The 21,157-nt window shown below is 41.4% G+C and overlaps 1 protein-coding gene across 15 annotated transcripts in view; it reads left to right on the top strand.

The window, feature by feature from the left end:
* BCAS3 (BCAS3 microtubule associated cell migration factor) overlaps nt 1-21,157 on the top strand; it is a 413,259-nt gene that overhangs the window by 138,415 nt on the left and 253,687 nt on the right. For 13 of the 15 annotated variants that reach the window (XM_064166577.1, XM_064166584.1, XM_064166579.1 and 10 more), the window contains exons 17-20: nt 5,843-5,887; nt 15,056-15,180; nt 15,854-16,019; nt 17,642-17,742. In XM_064166577.1, coding sequence (XP_064022647.1) covers nt 5,843-5,887; nt 15,056-15,180; nt 15,854-16,019; nt 17,642-17,742 — 437 coding nt within the window. The remainder of the gene's footprint in view (nt 1-5,842; nt 5,888-15,055; nt 15,181-15,853; nt 16,020-17,641; nt 17,743-21,157) is intronic. The other 2 variants (XM_064166578.1, XM_064166580.1) reach the window with 1 other exon arrangement.

The raw sequence follows: 21,157 nt of genomic DNA, 5'->3' as shown, positions 1-21,157 counted from the left end.
AAGCAGCAAAGAAACAGTATGAGTGGATCGTGGCTACTTCCACACAATTTTCAGTTCTTTATTTCCACCACACACGTTTTTTGTTGTTTTTTTTCCTTACAATTTCAACACAAGCAAGGGAAGAGATTGCACTGGCAGTCAGGTGAATTTGGCAGTTATGAAGAGGTTTGAGCAGGGATGAGGATAAGAAGGGAGCCAGGATCAGAGAGCGGCTGGGGGTGTGTGTGTGTGCAGACCAGCGGGAACTTGAAGTTCCTCAGAGGGCAAATACCAAAAAGGTGACTTGAAGAATACAGAGAAGGACAGAAATTTAATTCTGGGCTCTGTTAGTAAACTCCTTGAAACTAGACAGAAATTAAATAGTACTTAGCTTTTTATTATCTTGCTATGTCTTCTATCTATCAGAGGGTCTTCAGGGAGGAAGGTGAGGTGATAGGAACAGTGGTGAGGATGATGATTTGAGAAGCAGCACTTGGTTTGCAATGGTAAATCGTGCAGTGGTCTTTACAAAGGCTGTGGTTACCAGCAAACTCTTCTGCAACTCTTGCAGATGTAATAATTCTGCATCATTCTATTTAATTTAAATTCTATTAATTATTCTATTTATTTATTCTTAACCATCTTCAAACACATTCAGAGTGCTCATAGTTTTCTTGAAGTGAATTTTGCTGTTAACAAACATTCCCCAGCCCTATTATTTCGTGTAATTTTTCTAACTAATTAAATTTAAAATATTTAGTGAGGCTTATGTAACGGGGGGAAAACAGCAGTCATGGGAAATACCCTGCTGTGTAAATAGAGTTTTCATGAATGAGGATCATAATTTCCAGTGAAGCCCGTGTCGCTGTGTATCGCTAAGCCGAGAGCTCCCTTCATTTGTTCTGCGTCCAAAATATTTGATGAAAGAGCACAAAATTAACATGAAAAGCTGTGCTTCTAAAGCAGGGATTTAAGAAGAATGCCTAGGATCCAAGAAGCCTGGCATGCCTAAAATGACCAAATTGAGACAGCAGCCTTAACTTAAACCTCCAGGGGGCAAAGCGTGTGTTTAACATATTTAACATCTGCCCTCCTATTTCGAGAGCCGCAGAGCAATGCGAGTCTGTGCAGTGTAAGGCTCAGACAGGACAGGGACCATCTGCCTGGCTCTGAGAAGTGTAGGAGGCATGTATTACTGCAAATGGCAAAAGACAGATGTATTTACACCTACATGGTCAGCACCTTTAAGCACCGCTCCGAGGAAACAAGGCTCTTCTTTGGGAGCAGCTGCTTAACCTTGTGTGGTTGTGCAGTGATCAGAAAAGGAGAGGCTTTCGCAGGCAGTGCAGTGGCCCTCGAAGCAGATCTCCTTTTTCTGCTGTGGCTGCTTTTAAGGAATTAAAAATGTCCTTGCAGCTCGTTCCTCAAAAAGTAAAAAAAGCAAGATTAAAAAAATGCCTTTTAACTGGCGCTTCTGGTTTGTTTGCTTTTAACATATGAAAAGCTTCTTTAATGCTAGAGATCTTCATTCACTTTTGGGGGTTTTATTAACTTTAAAAAAAAAAAAAAAAAAGGGTTTTGTTCTGTTAATATCCAAGACAGCAAAATATTTTTTTAAGGTACCAAGAGGGCTTTTAGTATCATCTATCTGGAGCAGAGCTGCAAAGTGTGTCATGTCATTGTACTTGACAGGTGGAATGGCAGTACAGTTTTTAGGAGTGTTCACTGAAGCTCTGTGAGAATGAAAGAGCAGAACCTCGAGTTGGATCATTACTGCACTGTTCATCGTGGATGTTTTTTTTTTTCCTTTCTCATGCAAAGCTGCAGATTTGAAAACATTTTCTGATTGCTCACTCAACTCTGATCACTCACTCCACTCTCTGGATACAAACCCCATTCTCAGCACTATCTCAGAGCATTTGCCATCACTGTCACTTCTTGTTCCCTGTCCTCTGCTTCTTGATTTGCTTTTTCAAGTCTCTCATTGTAATTTCCCCACCTCCATGAAGCACTTGATTTTTGTCCCTGTGTTTTGCCATCCCATTGGTTTGTTTGCCCGGAGGTTGTATTGTCAGCACATCCTGAGGAGCAGATATGCCTTCTCCCAGGGGCTCTAACACTGAGTGAGGAAGCATCTTATGTTTTAAAGATTAGGGGGGTGTAAGACAGTAACAGCTAGATTTAAGAAGTCTTTCTATAGCTGTGCCTCAGTTTCTCTCTCAAAATTGTAATAGTAATGCTGAATTGCCTCTGGGGTCTGCTGAATCGGTTAATTCATTGCCCATTACAAAGGGCTTACAGATTTGAAATGGGAAGAGCTGTATGATCCATCTCTTGCTTGTCTATAAAAGGCAGTGAATATGTCAGAAGACAGCTTTGTGCTTTGCAATGGCTAAGTGTCCCTTGTGTTTGTGGAACGGGTTGTAGTTAGTTTCCAGCTGGGAAGAATGTAGGGACACAGCTGAACTGTAATAGGAAGGAGGGAAATAAAAGCTACAATAATTGCCTCCGAGGAAAAAACTATTGTAGAAGTTGGTGTCTCTGAGAGCAGCTTTTGTTTTAACTTTCTCGAGGGAGATGGTCATTATATTTGTATCAGTCTTCAGTCTCGAATTCGTTGTAGCTTTAGTGAAAGACCAGGATGTAACCTGCATTAGCTGCGTCTTGTCAAAACAGACACATCCAATGTGTCTTACAGGAAAAGGAATAAACCTTAGGGGTTTTTTCCCCCATCCAAAAGATTTAGATAGTGGGGTTTTAAAGCATGAAACTCTATCTGTTCTTCATCCTGTCCTTCATTCCACCCCCAAAAAGGAAGGGGAAAAGTAGGTAAAGTGTCTGATGCAATTTTATCATCTTAATGTATCTTGTTGCTTCCATTTTATGTACTGAAAAACACTGATATCTGCCTGGTTTATTTTGACTCAGAAAGCTTAATTTATCCCAGGTTTTACTACTGAAGCAAACAAAAACAGGGAGTGCAAAGGCATGATCTCATCATCCAATTAAGTAGGGAAAAGTAACTTTAAAAAAAGGCAAGAAAGAAATGAAAAGGTGAAACTGAAGAGATCAGTACAAGTAGCTCAGCTTTCCTGCATGTTGAAGCCAGACATTCTCTTTCTGGCACATTTCTCAGATGTGTTCTATGTCACCTTCAGTAATACCTTTTGGTAACAGAGCAAGTGCTGTAATGGTTTGTAATTGATCTGCAATACAGCTATTTGCAGTAAATTTTGCTCTGCTGTCACTGTTTGTGACAGGAGCATAGAGTGAGGAGGGTTAGTGTAAGTGGCTGCTGCACACAGCTCCTTAGCTGCTTCAATAGTTTGTGTTCAATCTGAGAAGGCAAAATCAAAGTGTGCTACAATTTTGAATCTACTCATGTTCAGAAATCAGATTAGAAATTAGGAACATTCTCTTGGAATTTTGAATCATAAATCATCTTCAATCCATAATTTTCCTGTTGGAATTTCACAGGAGCTCTGAGAAGGGGGAACCTCAGTGAGTTTTTAGCCTTGGCTTTGCTCTGTTGCTGTCACCGAGCACAGCCATCTGGTGCTGTCTCTTCAAGGTTGGGTTATCCTGTAATTTGTACATTCTTTCTCTCAATTGGCATACCACCCATATTGTGTGAAGCAAATAGTGGAAAACAGTGGCTTATATAAATAACATAAAGAAAAAAAAGGGGTTATCTTGAAATAAATTAGATCTTGAGAACAGAGAGGAAAAAAAGTAGTCTCTCTCACACATGAGGATTTTAAGTAAGACCCTCCTGTAGTCCTTGGGAATATTAGTACATTTTCTTTCTGATACAAGATTTTGTGTCTGTATTAAAAACAGAAACAAATGAACAAACCTTCCAACATGGATCCACCTGATTGAATTTGGAAAGTTAGAGAGGGTTTGTTAATTTGCAGGTATAATCAGCTTGACCCAGCATATTGTCCAAAACAAACAAAAAAAGCCTGACTTATATCCTCAAATGTTCTGATGAGCTCAGCTAAATGTTTGCTGCCTGCTTTGTGCAGACAGAGAAACTGAGGCAGAGAGAAGGAAAAAAATACTTGCCCAAACATCCAAAATCATCATGTAGACATTCTAACCTTCAGACTCAACCACTTTCCAGTGGCTCTGCAGATTCACACGAGATACATTCCAGGTTTTGAATGATATTGGCTGTGGGTTGTGCAGAAAACTTAGCTTTCCATTAAATATTTAACCAGTGCAACAGTGATGGGCTTAACTTCTGCTGAGGCATTGCTATGATCTTCAACTCAGGGACTGAATGTGTTGACTCTGTAGGAGATGGCTGTGTGCATATAGCCCAATCAGTTTAATTGAGTTTTATCACTATTCAGAGGTCCTCTGTTTTGTCTAGAAAGGGAGCCAAATGAGTTCCGTGGCCCAGAGTGTTAACCATACATTTGTTTCAATACAGATGGCTAAGGCTGGTCCATTATATAGATTTCAAAAGATCTTCATTATCATTTTTGGTCTTTATTATTAATTTTAAAATAAGGATTTTTTTCCCTGCAGTGCTCTACTTTATTGGATTTTTATATCTCTGCCTGTTGAGGAGTGAATGTTTTGAATTTGTACCTTCACATGCTTTTTAAGAGCATGTCTTCACTCCTTGAGTGTTCATGCCAAATTTAGTGCACAGAATTCTTTCTTTTCAGGCTGGTCTCCTTTTTAATTCTATAGTTATATGGCTCAGTGCTTTATACATCCTTTTGTGACAGACCTTTTCCGTTAGTTCATTGCCTGAATTGTTTCACCTGGTTCAGATAGCCAGAATTTATCAGTGAGTCACATCAGAAAAAGAAAACTGACACACTGGCATTTACAGAATCAATAATTCAGCAATTTTCTGGGTGGTGCTACATCCCAAATGGGAGTCAAAGAAGCCTTGAGCATGGGAGTAGCTCTAAATTTACCTCCTGCTCCTCCTTGCCAGATTTCATGTGAATGCCAGTATGGCTATGGCTTTTTCAGGGGTGATGTCAAAAACAAAGGAGAGATCAGATATCCAGTAAAAATGCACCACAGTTCAGGGAGTTATTTGGCAAACTCTACACTGTGCAAAATACTTGAACCAAAAGTAAAATAAAATCAGGGTGTAGATACACGGCCAAAAACATTAAGCTCTCCATCAGGTGGTCTTGAAGATAACGTTTGCAGCAAATTAGGTTTTCTCCTGCATCCCATGGAAGCTTTTAAGTGAAGGAATAAGGCTTCTGTGCCTCATGGTTGCTAAAGATGTTGAATTTAATGGTGTGTTCCTATCCTAGGAAAAGGGCTGACTCTAAAAGGTTGTGCTGGTGCCTGCTGCTTTTCACTGGGACTTACCTCTTTCAGTAAACCTGTAGCTGTCCCGCTCAGCCCCTCAGGGTGCCATGGAAGACACCCATGTATTTGTTGCTAATTTACCTTTCGTATTTTTAATTAGTTCTGACTTTAAGGCCTGTTTAAGCTTTTGACTGCTTTTGCCTCAGGTTTGTCAGAAGATTTCAGGGAGGGAAGCTGAGATATGTCTAACTGGAATTATAAGCTCAAAGCCTGCTTGCAACTGGTTCATCGCCTTGGTCACAGCTGTTGTGCATGAGGACCCTACCCTGTCAGCTCCTGCTTCTGGGGGTGGGTTGGTGGCTGTGGCAGTGGAGCCCATCCCCTGAGCAGCTGTGTGTGTGAGTGTCAGCATGCTGGTTGCATTGGAGGGAGACATCTCTTTCAGGGCATCATGAATAGTTATAAAAGATGATTTTGTTTACCTTCTACATAATTCTTACTAGCATGATTTAGTCTACCTGTTGGTAATGGAGTTGTCATCTAATTTCTGTGCATTTTTCCCCTTTCTGTGAAGACCTTACCTGTTTGGAGCAGGATGTTTTTCCATAAAAGCTCCATGGTGAGTTCCCACTTCAAACCCAGCATGCCTATAACTCATTTGCTGTCCTTTGTGATGACACTTTTTAAGTTTGGATTGATTTTTAAATTTATTTCTTTTTCAAATGTGTTTATTTGCATGGCTGATCCATAGATGGAAGCACTGCATAATTTCATTTTTAAACTGTGGGTGTGTGTTCACCATCAAGCATTGCCAAAGAAAAGGGGTAACAGGCACAAACTTGAACGTAAGAAGTTCTGGTTTAGGTGATCCTGCTCTGGCGGGGGGGTTGAACTAGATGATCTTTTGAGGTCACTTTCAGCCCCTAACCTTCTGTGATTCTGTGAAGTTCCATATAAACACAAGGAGGAAATTCTTAAGTTTAAGGGTAGTGGAGCACTGGAGCAGACTGCCCAGGGAGGTGGTGGAGTCTCCATCTCTGGAGACATTCAGAACTCACCTGGATGTGTTCCTGTGTGACCTTCTCTAGGTGAACTTGCTTTGGCAGGGGGATTGGATTCAATGATCTCTAGAGGTTCCTTCCAATCCCTACCATTCTGTGATTCACTGTGAGATGCATTCACTTTCTCTAGTCTTTGTTGCCTTTGAGAGTGCATTAGTTTTTAAGCAGCACAGAAGCTGACAAAATAAATTCTTTCCCCAGTAGTGGACAAAATCAATTGCAATATCTTTCCAAAACAAGCCCCTCCTTTTCTGCCTGGGGCTTGGACTAGATGGCCTTTGGAGGTTCCTTCCAACTCAGCCCATTCTATGATTCTAGATAGCTTCCTTTTATTATTGGAGCACTGAGCTGCTTACAGCGAGAAGGCATCAATGATGACCTCTTGAAAATAAACCAGATCAGCAGTGGGATGACAGTAAAGTCCTGCAGCAGGAAAGATGAAGCAAGCAAAACAGGCACTGAGAACAAAATAACTTATCACACTTGAGGGAAAAAAATAAACCACAGCTCCATTGACGTCAGAATATTTGAAATAATAAGCTGCTTTCATTTTAATATATAAAATTGCAGCATGTTGCAAAAGTACAGACAGAAGAAAAAATGTTTGACCAAGATTTCCCTGTGCTGAAAGTTGGTTGTCATGGTTTCTAAAGACAGCTGACAGAAATTAAGCTCTCAAATGAAATTGGAGAAAAGACACAGAATGATATTTAGAGAGAAATACAGAGGTAGACATTACATAGCAATTACTGCATCCCTGGCAAACCCCCTTGAATTTTCCCCCAACCCAAAACCTAAATCTATACTCCCCAGTGCTCCAATCCTCCTCCCCCCACCTCCCACCAATGCCTCTGCCATCCAAGAGGCCTAAACAAGCCTCTGGAGGCCCCAAACAGGCCGACTGCTTACATGTTCTTCCTGATAAAGCGGCTTCCACCAGGCACAGAGCAGGAGGAGAAGGAAAGGAGAAAGAGCCAATCTTGTTGTGAGTTTATAAAGAGATAGCAGAATTATGGGATTGAATAACAATCTAACCCTATAATTCTCAACCTGGGATATTCCACCCCTTATTCCATCCCATAATTCCTGCTCATCACACTACTCACCTAACTAGAAACAGACTGTATATAGTGAACAGTGCCATCCAAATCCTGCATCATTCCGCTGCTTTTCTTCTGGACACAACTCTGCTCATCAAATGGGACTTCTCAGATGACATCAACTATCTGAAAGAAACTCAGTAACAACTTGTACGTACTTTAAGCTCAAACTCTCTCAGTCCAAATCAGAATTCCTTTGTAGAACACACCAGGAAATAACCACCCCTTCAACAGATTCTATCCTCACCCAAAGGCAGAAAACACCCGTACAATTTTTCCCAACAAATTCTTTTTCACAAACAAAGGAACTCTATTTCCTTCTGCATTGTCCTCAATAGCACTCAACATGAAATAATGGACAGTCCCAGTCCATTCTCACTCAAATGTTTGCAGTCTGTGCATCCACTGCAAAGTCTCAATTACTCATTGCAGATTCTCTTAGAGTCCCTCTCGGCACAGTCTGGAGCAGTCCACAATCGTCTCCACCTCTGGGGCAGTCAAATAGGGCAACTAAGTCCAGTTCACTTCCATTCTTGAAGCTATTGCTCCATTCTGCTTTTCACTTATACAGGAATGAAGACATTGGTTCAGAGTTCAAGCAGGGCAACATAACCTCCAGTCACCTTTTAATAATGAGAAGTGGGTTAGGTGGTGGAAATTTTAGGCAACAGGAATGGGAACAGTTTAGACATCTTAACTCTTGCTTAGAAAATGTGGAAACTTTCAACCAGGAGGATTTTGGTTTGTTTTGGTGTTTTGTTGTTTGTTTGTATTTTTTTTGGGGGGGGGGGGGAAGTTGTTAGGGTTTGGGGTTGCTTTTTAAATTTAGCTAAGAATACTTACTAGCTGTTAAAATACTAATGTGTGGCTCTTGTTTCACTACTAGAAGTTTGTTCCACGTCTGTCACCAGCTTTTGTCTCTCAAACTCCTACCTTTGGCAGAAAGAAGTCCTTAAGAGTGACTTAAAAAGTCTTTAAGTGACTTTTAAGAGAAAGGCAGAGTAGAAAGTAGGAACTGTACCAAAAATAGGATAAGCAAAGGTACTAAATGTGACACTAAAGGAAAGGAAGTGGCATTCCATTATTCTGGGAGAATAGCTGATACTGATGTGGTCTTCCCAAGAACCATTTCTAAAGGTGGTTTGCAATGCCCCTCTGATGATCTAGGAATTGAAGAGGCTGTGGAAGAAGAGTTTTGAAAGTGGATTGTCTTAGAAAATGGCACGGGATGGTCACCCCCTGCACGGAGAGAAATGATTTTAGATTGAGGCAAGATTAAAAGGCCTAGATTAAAGAGGGGAATATATGAAATGGACTAAAAAATTGTTGTCTGTCTTTCACAAGGCTCTTTTGTGGTTTGTTTAATGCCAGTGCTAGCTCTGAAATATGGTCTTGACTAGCCTACAGAGAAATTAGGATAAAAAACACACTTGGGTGGGGGAAAGAATCATGTTGTTTCCATTAAGGTCTTAATAAGACCTAAAATTGTGTAAACAAAATGAATGGAGATTTGACAGCTTGTTGCCTGGCAAATAAAGGAGCCTACCATTTATTTTCTTGCTTTGTCTTGCTTTATTCATGATTTGACAACTGGAAACATGTCTTTGTTTTCTCGTTTTAGGCACAATGATAAATTAATTCAAATTTATGTCTTTGGAGACAGATCTGCTTTCACAGTAATTCTATGTGTAATTGCAAATTTCATGCAGTATTTTTCTCCTGATGCTTTTGTTGCTGTTTATGTGCTCTGGCTAAAACTTATACCTTCAGAACTTATCCATGTTTCCATTTCAGTGGGTTTAGCTGTGGAGAAATGCTTTTGGGTGTATCAATTTGATGGATTTGAAAGTTGATTTGCTTGGAATATAAAATCAACCTGATTCTCAGACTTCACAGGCTCTTGCTTGAATTATCAAGATTGAATTTGTAAAGCAGTTCCTTCTGCAATATATGTATTTATAGTTTTGAAAGGCTTGTCACTTGTTCCACTGGGAACTAAAAGACAAATTTAAGAGCCAGCAGTGTTTTATGAGACATGAAGCTCTTTGAGAAAAGTCTTTCCAGAGAGGGTTGTGAGACACTGGCACAGGTTGCCCAGGAATGTTGTGGATGCCTCCTCTTTGGAGGTGTTCCAGGCCAGGTTGGTTAAAATATTGTCATTGGTTCTCATTTTTATAAAGAGCTAACCACAGAATCATAGAATCAGTTAGAGTTGGAAGGAATCACAAGGATCATCTAATTCCAACTCCCCTGCCATGGGCAGGGACACCTCACCCTAGATCAGTCCAGAGCCTCATCCAGCCTGGCCTTAAACACCTCCAGGAATGGGGCTTCCACCCCCTCCCTGGGCAACCCATTCATGGTGAAGAGCTTCACCCTCATGGTGAAGGACTTCTTCCTAACATCCAATCTGAATCTAACCATTTGTAATTTTGTTCCAGACAAAGACATTTCCAGAGCTTATAGCAGAGTTCGATTCATTCCCAAAGTCAACAAGTGGTAGAATTTAATTGTTTCAGTAGCTTTTAAGCTCTTTTTATTGTGTTACCAGCATCAAAGGATTTGCATGCCATTGCTGTGTCTCTGCATTTCTTTTTAAGATCTGACAAAGTACTGTCTTCAATTTCTTCTTATGCCTTGCTGCCCTCAGTTTTTGTGCCATTTCAGTAGGAAGTGTTCACATATGCTTTTCCCTGGACGTGTGCACATCTACATCTCCATGCTTCTACATTCCAAATGGAAACACACTTAACTCTTACAGAAGTTCTTTATTATCAACAACGTAAATTTTCCCCAATACTCTGATATTTAGCTGGAGTTTGGGATTAAGCTGACTTCCAGCTTTTAGTTTTCAAGTTTTCAGTTCTTCTGTGATTAGTAGGTGGCTTTGTCATTGATTTCAGCCAGGGTAGGTGAGCGGCAGCTGTTGGTAACTGAAATGACATGAACATGGTCTTCAGCTGAGGCACAGCTCTTATTAAATTTGTAGCAGAACAAGAGCTACATAGAGGAAAGATATATCTATATATTTATTACTATTGTTCTCCTGCTGGAGATTTCTGCAGAGATAAATTAGGATAAAAATACTGCTGTGTCTTGTTGAATTCTTGGTGTAGTTGAGCAGACCCAGACAGGAAGAAGCACAAAGCTTCTTAATCCTCCTTGTGTCATAAGCATTATGCTATTGTTTCTGATGTGGAAAGCTGAAATTATAAAGGTGAGTGGAGTCTCTGGAGACATTAAAAATCAAAAGTGGGGTCCCTGAAGACTTTCAAAATCAGACTTGATGTGACCCTGGGCAGCCTGATCTAGTTGGAGGTGTCCATCCTCACTGCAGGAGGTTTGGATAGATGACTTTTGAGAGTCCTTTCCAACCCAGTGTGAGCCTGTGAGTGTTTTGGTCCCGTCACAGAATGTCAGGGGCTGAAAGGGATCTCTAAAGATCGTCTGGTTCAGCCCCCCTGCCAGAGCAGGATCACCCCGAGCAGATCACACTGGAACACATACAGACAGTTCTTGAATATCTCCAGAGAAGGAGACTCCACAACTCCCCTGGGCAGCCTGTTCCGGTGCTGTCACCCTCACAGTGAAAAAATTCCTCCTCAGGTTCACATGGAACCTCCTATGCCTCAACTTCCACCCATTGCCCCTTGTCCTGTCACTGGGCTTCACTGAGAAGAGGTCAGCTCCATCCTCCTGGCACTCACCCCTTACATATTTAGAAACATGAATGAGGTCACCCCTTAGTCTTCTCTCCAAGCTAACAAGCTCCATCTCCCTCAGGCTCTTCTCATAAGGAAGATGTTCAACTTCCTTAATCATTTTTGTGGCTCTGCACTGGACTGTCTCAAGCAGCTCCCTCTTCTTCTTGAGCTGGAAGGCCCAGAATTGGACACAGTACTCCATACGAGGCCTCAACAGGGCAGAGTAGAAGGGAAGGAGAATCTCCCTCAACCTACTAAACACAGCCCTTCTCATACACCCCAAAATGGCATCAGCCCTCCTGGCCACAAGAGCACATTGCTGGCTCATGGCCATCCTTCCATCCACTAGGACTCCCAAGTCCTTCTCTCCTTTTCTACTCTCCAGCAGGTCAGTCCCCAACCTATACTGATCCATGGGATTGTTCTTTGCCAGATGCACGACTCTACACTTGCCCCTGTTGAACTTCATTAAATTTCTCCCTGCCTAACTCTCCAGCCTAAGTCTCTGAATGGCAGCACAACTCTTTAGTGTGACAGACCTTCCACCCAGCTTGGTGTTGTCAGCAAATTTGCTGACAGTTCACTCCATGCCCTCATCGAGGTCATTGAATAATACTGGTCCCAGCACCAAACCCTGGGGAACTCCACTAGTTACAGGCCTCCAGCTAGACTCTGTCCCACTGACCACAACTCTCTGACTTCTTTCCTTTAACCAGTTCCAAATCCACCTCACTACTTCATCACCCAGACCACGCCTCCTCAGTTTAGCTATAAGGATGCTGTGAGAGACAGTGTCAAGATGCTTTACTGAAATCAAGGTAAAGCACATCCACTGCACTTCCATCATCTCTCCACCTGGTTACATCCCCATAGAAGGTTATTAGGTTGGTCAAAGATGACTTCCCCTTTGTAAAACCATGCTGGCTGCTCCCAATGACCTTCTTGTCCTTGATATGGCTAAGTACAGTGCTGAGGATAAGCCTCTCCATTACCTTTCCAGGGACAGAGGTGATGCTGACTGGTCTAGAGTTACCTGGGTCCTGCTTACCCTTTCTGAAGATTGCTTCACTTTCTTGCTCTAAGAATTGACTCCAAACAACTTTGTGCTCTTCTATTTTCAGTAAAAATACTGTGCAGCCATTTGAACATTGTGGCACAATCTTTTGAAAGTTGCTATATTGTGAAGATTCTTTTAAATTAGCTGTTTTTAAAAGAGAGGCCAAACTTGCCTTAATTTCAGTTCTTTCAACAATTTATGAAGTGCTGACAAGCCAAGAGCAAGCAGAGAGCAGTTCATAGCAGAAACAAGTCATTCACCACCTACCTTCAACGTTATTGTTTCCTTCTCATTTGTAAAACTGAGAGGATTTTGCATGTGTCATAATGAGGATTGATAGTTTCCAAGGTGTTAAAAGTATAACAGTGACATGAAAACATATTTTTCTCGTGGCATTACTGATAGTGGAAATAACTGGGTAACTGGGCTTTGGAGGTTTGCTGAAGGGAGGGAATTTGGGTTGAAATGTATTGATGAAAACACAGAGATAAAGCAAAGTGGTGTTAAAATGAAAGCTTCCTTAGTTACAGCAGTGTTCAGAATGGAGCTGGTGACATCTCAGCAGTGCTTTCAGAAGCATGGCTAAGCCAGCAGGATACACCAGGCATCTTTGGTGGGTTGGTATTTTTCTGGGGGACTAAGTTTAACCGCATGAGTAGTCCTGATTTGCAAGGCCTGCTCTTTCTGTCTGCAGAACATCCTTCTTGAAGGGAAAAGGTTTGGACACTGAAACCAATGCTGAAATGCATGCCCTGAGAGATGTACACCTGAAAGATGTGAAGTGAATAGAATGTAGCTTAGACCATTTCCTCTAAGGTTTATGGAATCATAGGATTGTTTTGGTTGGAAAAGACTTCTAAGATCCTCAAGTTCAACCCAACACCACCAGGGCCATTAAACCATGTCCCAAAGTACCACATCCACACATGTCTCGAATGCCTCCAGGGATGATGCAAGTATGTTACTGTGTGAATGTTTGGAAGCTGAGAGCTAGACCCAGTTATTAGTAAACAGTTTGTCCCAGACCTGGATAGAAATAGCATTTCTGTCACAGATGACTATTTCAAAGTGGCAGGAATCCATAATGAATAGCATCTAACAATTATGCAATATGTTAATATCAGTGTAAATATTCTAATACAGATCACTGAGTGCTCCTGAAAGCAAAGTAATAGATTTATAGTCAGGAACTTTTTGGAACACAGATTTCTGACCCAGTAATCTGAAGCTGTAGTTTTAATAGTTGGATATTAAGTGCTTTGTGGTGGTTCAATATCAGAGTTACTGACTATAAATTGCGATTGCTCTTTTGGGACATCCTGCCTGCAGAGAGCTTCAAGGCTGATCTAAGGCTGGGAGAGTTTGACTGAATCTTTCCATTGGCTCTGGCCAGTGTGATGGAGTTCCTTTGGAAAGGCCTGCTAACATTATTATTACTTTTTCTGTTGCATGAAAGGTGTGACCACAGGCTTGTGTGTCAGGTAGCTTATGTATGGCAGGTAGCTTAGTCCCTCTGTGCTTCAGCAAGTCCATCTGTAAGACTGGCAGAGTAACACTGTGCAAGGTGTTGGGAAGCTTGGTTACACTTACTGTGAATTCTGATTCTGAAAACACAGCAGGAGTGCAAGCAATTAGTCCTTTCTCCCATTTTCCTGAATTACCTAATTTCTAGTGTGCTACAAAAAATTATTTGCTGCTCTAGATGAGTTCAGGTTGAAATGTTTCAGGCTGGGTGACAGGGATCGTGGAGGCTCTTGTGTTCTTAACCATATGCCATATTTTCTACCTGCCACTTCCTACAGCTAGTCATTGGGAGGAAGTGAAGGCTTTGAGATCAGTAAGAGTTTTGCCATTTCTTTCAGAACAAACAAAACTGAACTATGCAGCCCCAAGACACAGATCTTTGGGCAGGTTGCAGGAGTTTCAGAGAAACTCATCTTGGAGAATAGTTTTGTTTTAACTTGCTTTTCTTGTAGAAAGAGGGAAGAGGTAGCAAGAGAAGGGAGCAATGAAATAGAGAGGGAAACCTAAAATAATCCAATTAAAACAACTGGATTAAAAAAGGGAGTGTGGAGAAGGAGCAGTCCTTTGTGAAATTCTCAACAGCTTTTAAGGAGAGGGTGAAATGCTGGTTTAATGAACTGAGGAAATGGGCTTAATTTTGAGTTGATACAAAGCAGAATGTTATCTTTGGATTGCTGTAAGCAGGAATCTGAAGCACTACATGACATTTGAATGAAACATGGTTATAAAGCATTGTGCTGTGTGCACACTCTGGAGTTCCAGAGGAGAATGCACCTTCATCTCTTTTTACCTGGCAGAATTCCTCATTTATTTTAACACCTAGCTCATTGTTTCCCTTTCTGTGTATCCTCAGCATGTTGGTCCCTCTTTCCCATTTTCTCATGTCACATCTACCATCAAGGTTTCAGTGCCATCAGGACTGTACTGAGCTACAGCTGTCAGCATTCAGGTTTAGCAGCAATTGGGAGCTTCTTTTGACAATGCAACAAGATAACAACCACCGTATTTTCATTCCCAAACGACTTACAATTACAAATGTTTGTATTCAGTTCAGAAACTGTTTCTGTTAGGTGGAAATATTCAGTATTGGGTGTTTTAAACAGTAAAACTAATTCTCCATTATGAGGCAGTTCTCCTCCTCAAGTTAATGAGTTCAATGAGCAAGGAGAACTTAGGTCTATTACCAAGAAGCACCAAGGAGCTGTACACCCTGCTGAATTCTTATGGCAGCTGCAGATAGTCACCACTTCTGAGCTAATATCTTAGAATGCCTACTAAGCAAGACACATCCTCATTATCAAGAACTAACCTTCATAATTTTATTTCATTCTCTCTTTTTAGCAAATCCAAACCAGCTCCACAGATTTCACCTAGTAAGTCTGTGGGAGGAGAGTTTTGTGTCGCTGCAGTCTTCGGATCATCAAGGTCGTGGTTTGCAAACAATCCTGGTCTGAAAAGAGAAAAAGGTTGGTGTATTACAAAAATTAAAGTTGAATTTCAATTTCCATTTCCATTTGCTGTTTTTTGTCATTTTGTGGTAGCTCCTGAAAAGATGTACTTTACATTTGGACTTGATGCTCTTAAAGGTCTTCTCCAGCTTTAGTGATTCTATGATTGTCTGTAGATGTTGTTCCTTAAACACAGTGACAAAGAAGATTTTTTGGTAACATGATTAGGGTGGCTTTTGGTAAATAGGGAAATTTGCAAGAATGTTAATGAGTGAAATAATTTGTCTTATGCTATGTTGACAGAGAGCAATGTTTGGTAGTTCAGACTAAAGATACTAGATGAAGTTTCACTGTGAGGTAAAGGTGAGACACCTTTGCTAAAGGAAATAAGCAGGTATCTGTTTGGCAGTGTGTGATTAGCTGAACACAGCTTTATGAGAAACTCTGTCCCACCTTACCCTGTATGAGATATTGCTCTCTTTTGGAAACAAGAGGAAAATTGTATGCTTTGCACAATTTTGTTTTTGTATCTCCATCTCTTCTATTTCTTTCAGTCACATTTTGGACTGCAAGCATGTAAATGCAAGGGATTTAAAAGATTAAGAGGTCACTACTTCTGTAAATGTGTGTGGGGTTTTTTTCTGCTTCTGCTGTGCCATTGTAGTAAGATTTTGTTTCTCCTTGCAAACAGATCAATCCAAACAGTTTGTAGTGGAGTCGCTGTATATTATCAGTTGTTACGGCAGCCTAGTGGAGCATGTCCTGGAGCCGCGTCCCCTCAGCACTGCCCCCAAGATCAGTGATGACACACCTTTGGAAATGATGACCTGCCCAAGAGCCAGCTGGACTTTGGTTAGGTAGCTCATTCTTTTTTTCTACTTTTTGTCCAGAAGATGGTTGTGATCTTTTTGGTTTGGAAGCAGTAAATGAACTGTGTTGTGATACTCGACTCTATTTTTATCTTAAAGACTCCTAAAAGCTTTGCATTGGAAGAGAGGACTCTGGATAGCAAATTCAAGCCTACCTTTCAAATAGTTCTGTCAGTGCTTACATGCTTACAGATTTGGGCTCCCTGGTTCAAGAGAGACCAGGATCTAGCGGAGGGAGTCCAAGAGAGAGAACTACAAGGATGTTTAAGGGATTTGAACAGCACTCCTATGAAGAAAGACTGAGAGACCTGGGGCTGTTTATCCTTGAGAGGAGAAGGTTTAGAGGGGATCTTATCAATGTCTATAAATATCTGAGTGTTGGGTGTGAAGTTGAAGGTGTTAGGCTCTTTTCAGTGGTGCCCAGTGACAGGACAAGGAACTGTGGTTATGAGCTTTAACACAGAAAGTTCCAGCTCAACATGAGGAGAAACTTCTTTATTGTGAGGCTGTGAGGGTGCTGGAGCCCTGGGACAGGCTGCCCAGAGAGGTTGTGGAGTCTCCTTTTCTGGAGACTTTCAAAACTCATCTGGATGTGTTCCCGTGCATCCTGCCCTAGGTGACCCTGCTTTGGCAGGGCAGCTGGACACAATCTCTAGAGGTCCCTTCTGACTGCTAATGTTCTATCATTCTGTGTCTGAACAAGAGCATCAAAATACTTTGTAGATGTGAGGCTCCATGAACGTGTTTATGAATCACTAGAGCTCCTCATCAGCTGGTGATTTTAAGTGGTCATGTTTAATTTAGCTTTTGATAGAGGATCTAAACTCAATTATTTCAATAGTGTGAAAATCCAGAGCTCTGCCATGAAGCATTGCAAAGAATTGGGCAAAATATCCTGTAAGTAGCTGAAGGCAGCGTTTCCTAAGACAGTTGAAGAAATCATTCCTGACATGTGGAAGAAAGCAAACAAAAATTGATGAGAAACTGTTGTCAGTGCTTTTGACGTTTTAAGATATTTCCCTATCGATTTCTCTTGGCTCCTATATTCCTTAGTGCTGCTTATGGCTGGGCTAGGTTGATCAATACTTGATTTACCAAGCTCTTTAGGAATGGGCCCACCCTAATTAAAATTACAACACAGACTTCTGGCCCATTATTGTTGAAATGAAGAGGTTGTAATGGAATTGAAAATTCTAATTGGATCAATAGCTCATAACTTTACACAGCTCTGTTTTCACAGTTTCTAAGTGCTCAATGACTTCGCGGTGCCCAAGCACTGCAAGCTAGCAGGACAAAAAAAGTTCCCCACTTTCAGTTGTGTGTTTATGTAACGTCAGCATGACATAAAATGGTCCTAAATCTGCTTCCAAACTGCCTCCAGAGGGTTTTCTTTGCGCAATACTCGCCACAAGTATTGTCTTTGCCTCATGATCTGCAGGGTTTGCTCATGCTGCTGGGCTGCCTGTGGTGTTTGCAGTGTTTGAACAAGCTAATTTAAATAATTACAAACATTTTGTGAGCTTGTATAGATAATTACATGTGATGACAGAAACACTGATTTACATTCCCTGTATTAGCTAAAATATTAATAGTCTTGTGTTTTACCTCAGAACTCCTCAGTGGAATGAACTCCAACCACCATTTAATGCAAACCATCCACTGCTCCTGGCTGCAGATGCTGTGCAGTACTACCAGTATCTTCTGGCTGGCTGTAAGTAGCTGACAACTTTTTGTCTTGTCTTGTGTGCATGTCTTAAGCTGTGTGTGACTTTCTTAGTTGGTTTTTAAATGTAGGTTCATCTCAGTCCATGTTCTGGTTTGCACAGAATAGGGCTTTGTGTAAACCATTGTGTTAGTAGTGTCCTTAACTTCCCTTAACCTGTAACACTGGGGTAGAGAGCAGCTTCTTTTGTTGATAAGAATCAGAGCTGTGAAGCTCTGTAGAGCCAGAATGTGCTTGGCAGGCCTTGCAAGTGTGGCCCACTGGATCTCCTAAAGGGAGGGTTTCCTCACTTCATTTCTTCGCGTGCTTTTAGCCATTTTCTTTCATGAGCTCAATACTCAGTGTCAAGTGAATGTATCTGCATTTTCCTTCTGCCGTGGAACTCCTGATTGCTGGGTTGCTTCCAGGCAGAGTCTCAGACAGCTGCTTCCCTTAGGAGCCTTGGCATCGCTTCCAGGGATGGCTGCCCACCTGCCTCCTCCTGTGTCTAACCCAGCCATGTCATTCACAGGGAGCCAATGTGCATGGCGTGGCACATGCAGAAGCATTTGTCTGCCTGCATCTTACAGCTTAGAGCAGAACTCAGTTATTTTAGATTGGCTTTCTAGAGAAATGAATATTTGTGTTATCTTTTATGTTGACCATCCCAAAAAGAGAAGAATATTGAGCAGCATGTCTCTCTTCTTTTGTGTCTTGGGTATAGTCAAGATCAAAGTGATAAAGCAGTCAAAGTTTCACAAGGGAACGACTCTTGGCATACGTAAAGGGCCCCATGGGGAAACTAGACCCTCTGCACAGTTGTCAGTGTGGCTAATGCCAGCATGTTATGTGACACAGACATTTTAAAATGCAGAAAGTGGACATCTGGACCAAAAGACAGAATGTCTGAATGTGACTGGTAAAAGTAGCACTGGTGCCAGATTAGATTTGCTGCTTCTACCTGTCCATCTGTTGCGTGTGCTCTCAGCTCAAAATGTTGAGGAAAACTACAGGGTTAGGATCTGGTACTCTGGATGATCTTTATTGGTGAGCACAGAAAAAGGAAGACAACTCAAGAGGTAGAAAATAGTTTGTAAAAGTCGTTAATAACACACAGCACTGTGTCACCTGTGCCTTTGAGCTACAGGGGCAACACTGAGCAGTCTTGAAAAAGTAGCTTTTTGCAGTCTGCAAAAAGTAGCTTTGATTCACAAATACCTATGTTTGCAAGTCCTTGCAGCTTGCGACAGATTCCTTCCTTTTCCTCCTCTCCCTCCCCAGTTCTCTGCTCTGGTGTTCTATGTTTTTAGCATCCATACTGCTTCCTTCAGTTTCCCCTGCATACTATTAATGCTTTCATATAAATATGTAAGCTGTAGTAGGTAGTTCTTGCAATATGGGTCCAAGAGCACAAAATGCTGCTTGGAGAGCTCTGGGCATTTGTGAAAGTAGTTTGACTGCTTTTTAGTTTCTATTGAAGTTCAAAGCAGTCTCAACAAAAACTTTTCTGTGAGCATTGGTGCTTATATACACAGATCACATTTATCCTAAATACTGGGTGTGGTTCACTGTGTCATCAACAGCTCAAATACTACACATTTCAAATGATTTTCTACTGAAGACTTTGAAAAGGAAGAAGACTGAGTCAACAAAATAATGAATTTGTATTATTCCTATTGCATGAAGAATTTTCATTCAGGTTTGAGTTCACACAAGAGGACTTTATAGACTCATTGAACAACAGGGGTTGGAACTCTCTGGAGATCATCTCGTTTAACCCCCCTGCTGCTAATTCTTTTAGATGGGTGTGGAAAGTCAAGAAAAATAGAATAATAAACACTACAGACAAAAAGGTATTTAGAGGAGATAGTAAAAATGGCATTTACAGAGATGTTTGTGTATATCGGATCTCCTTTGAAGTTTTATTTGACCTCTAGATTTATTCTATCTGAAGCTACTCACTGAAGTTCCTGAAGAGATGGAGTCAAAGCAGGATTCACACAAAAGAGCCCAAGACACCTGTTAGCTTTCCCCCTGTTAAAGCCACGGTAAAAAGGAGTTCTCTGGCTCTGCTTACCTGCAGCAGTGTAATGGGCTGACATTAGCTGAAGCCTGTGGTTTGATCTGCTATCGCTTCCGTCAGGAAGTTTAATTGCCAGCAAATGGCTAAATAGGGGGTTAGGGTGAATGTTGCATCTGTCTGCCACGTTAGTGGTAAGAGGAATTCTGGCGCCGTTTCAGGGTCACTATTTGTATCTGTCCATCAGAGGCAGAATACAGCAGTTTCTCTCAGTTTCTGTATAGCATTTCTGCCAATTGTTTGGCTACATTAAGTGTGCAGGGGAAATAAAAGCCTGAATGACCAAGTCACAAGGGGGTATGGATAGACCCTTTCTTTGTCCACACTCAGAACATTGCATTAGGTCTCATTATCCATTTATAATAAGTGACCTTTGCCCCCTGGGTCATTGAAAAATACTCAGTGTGCTTTTTAGCACAGAGTACCTCTGTCAGCAGACGGACGGAACAATGAAACGTCTGGCAGGCTGCTTGGAGGGCTACGCGCTGCAGGTTCTCATAAATATGTAGTTTGATGCCAAAACACAGGACCAAAATCTTCCTTAATCTCTGAAAAAGTATAAAGGAGGCCAGTGAGCAGTTGTGATAAAGGCAGAATGTTCTCAAAACACTGCATCTGGTTATTTACACATGGTTCGGCTTTTAATATTTGTAGGGAATCTCGGAGTTACTTTCACAGCTAACAAGGAGCCATTGTTTGCAGAAATATTTGGTACAACAAGTGTCCAAGACCTTTATCCCAAGGGTATTTCTAAGTGGATTAGCACAGCTGTTTCATTGCTTTGAGGTCATCTGTGACATCTGCTGCAGAAACCTGGATCAGAGCATGCAGTTCGTATCTACCTGAGCGTGTTATCGCGGCTGTGGCTGATGCAGAGAGGTGAGAACATGGGCAGCAAGAGCTTTGGGCCTTTCTGTAAGCTCGTGGCTTCAAAGTGCACTTGAATGTTAAATTCCACAACCTGCTCGCCTGTATGAAGCATCAGTATCCTGCTTCTCACTAGTTCAGGCTTTTTTTGCAGTTGGTCAAAGTAAAAATGACCAGTGCCAAGAGGTGGTAGGTGCTAGAGGTTTCTTTCCTGCCCTTCTCAGGTTTAATACAGAAGATTTTATGTCTTTAGGGCTCCCTTTTTATTTGCTGATGTTCTGAGCAACTCATAAATCTAATCACAACACAGGAAGGAAATTTAAGTTGTGTTTTATTCTTCCTAGATGTTTCTCCTTAACATGCATCCTACCACCTGGTGTGGCTGGAGTGTCATGGAAGCCCTGACAGCAGGAGGAGCATTGTGTGAGTGACATAGGAAGGGTTTTGTTGTCCACAGGAAGAGTGCAAAGGAGTTGG

The sequence above is a fragment of the Pogoniulus pusillus genome, chromosome 27 (genome assembly GCF_015220805.1).
Source record: "Pogoniulus pusillus isolate bPogPus1 chromosome 27, bPogPus1.pri, whole genome shotgun sequence".
NCBI lineage: Eukaryota > Metazoa > Chordata > Aves > Piciformes > Lybiidae > Pogoniulus > Pogoniulus pusillus.
Note: the sequence above shows the minus strand (reverse complement) of the source record. Positions and strands in the feature narration are given on the sequence as shown.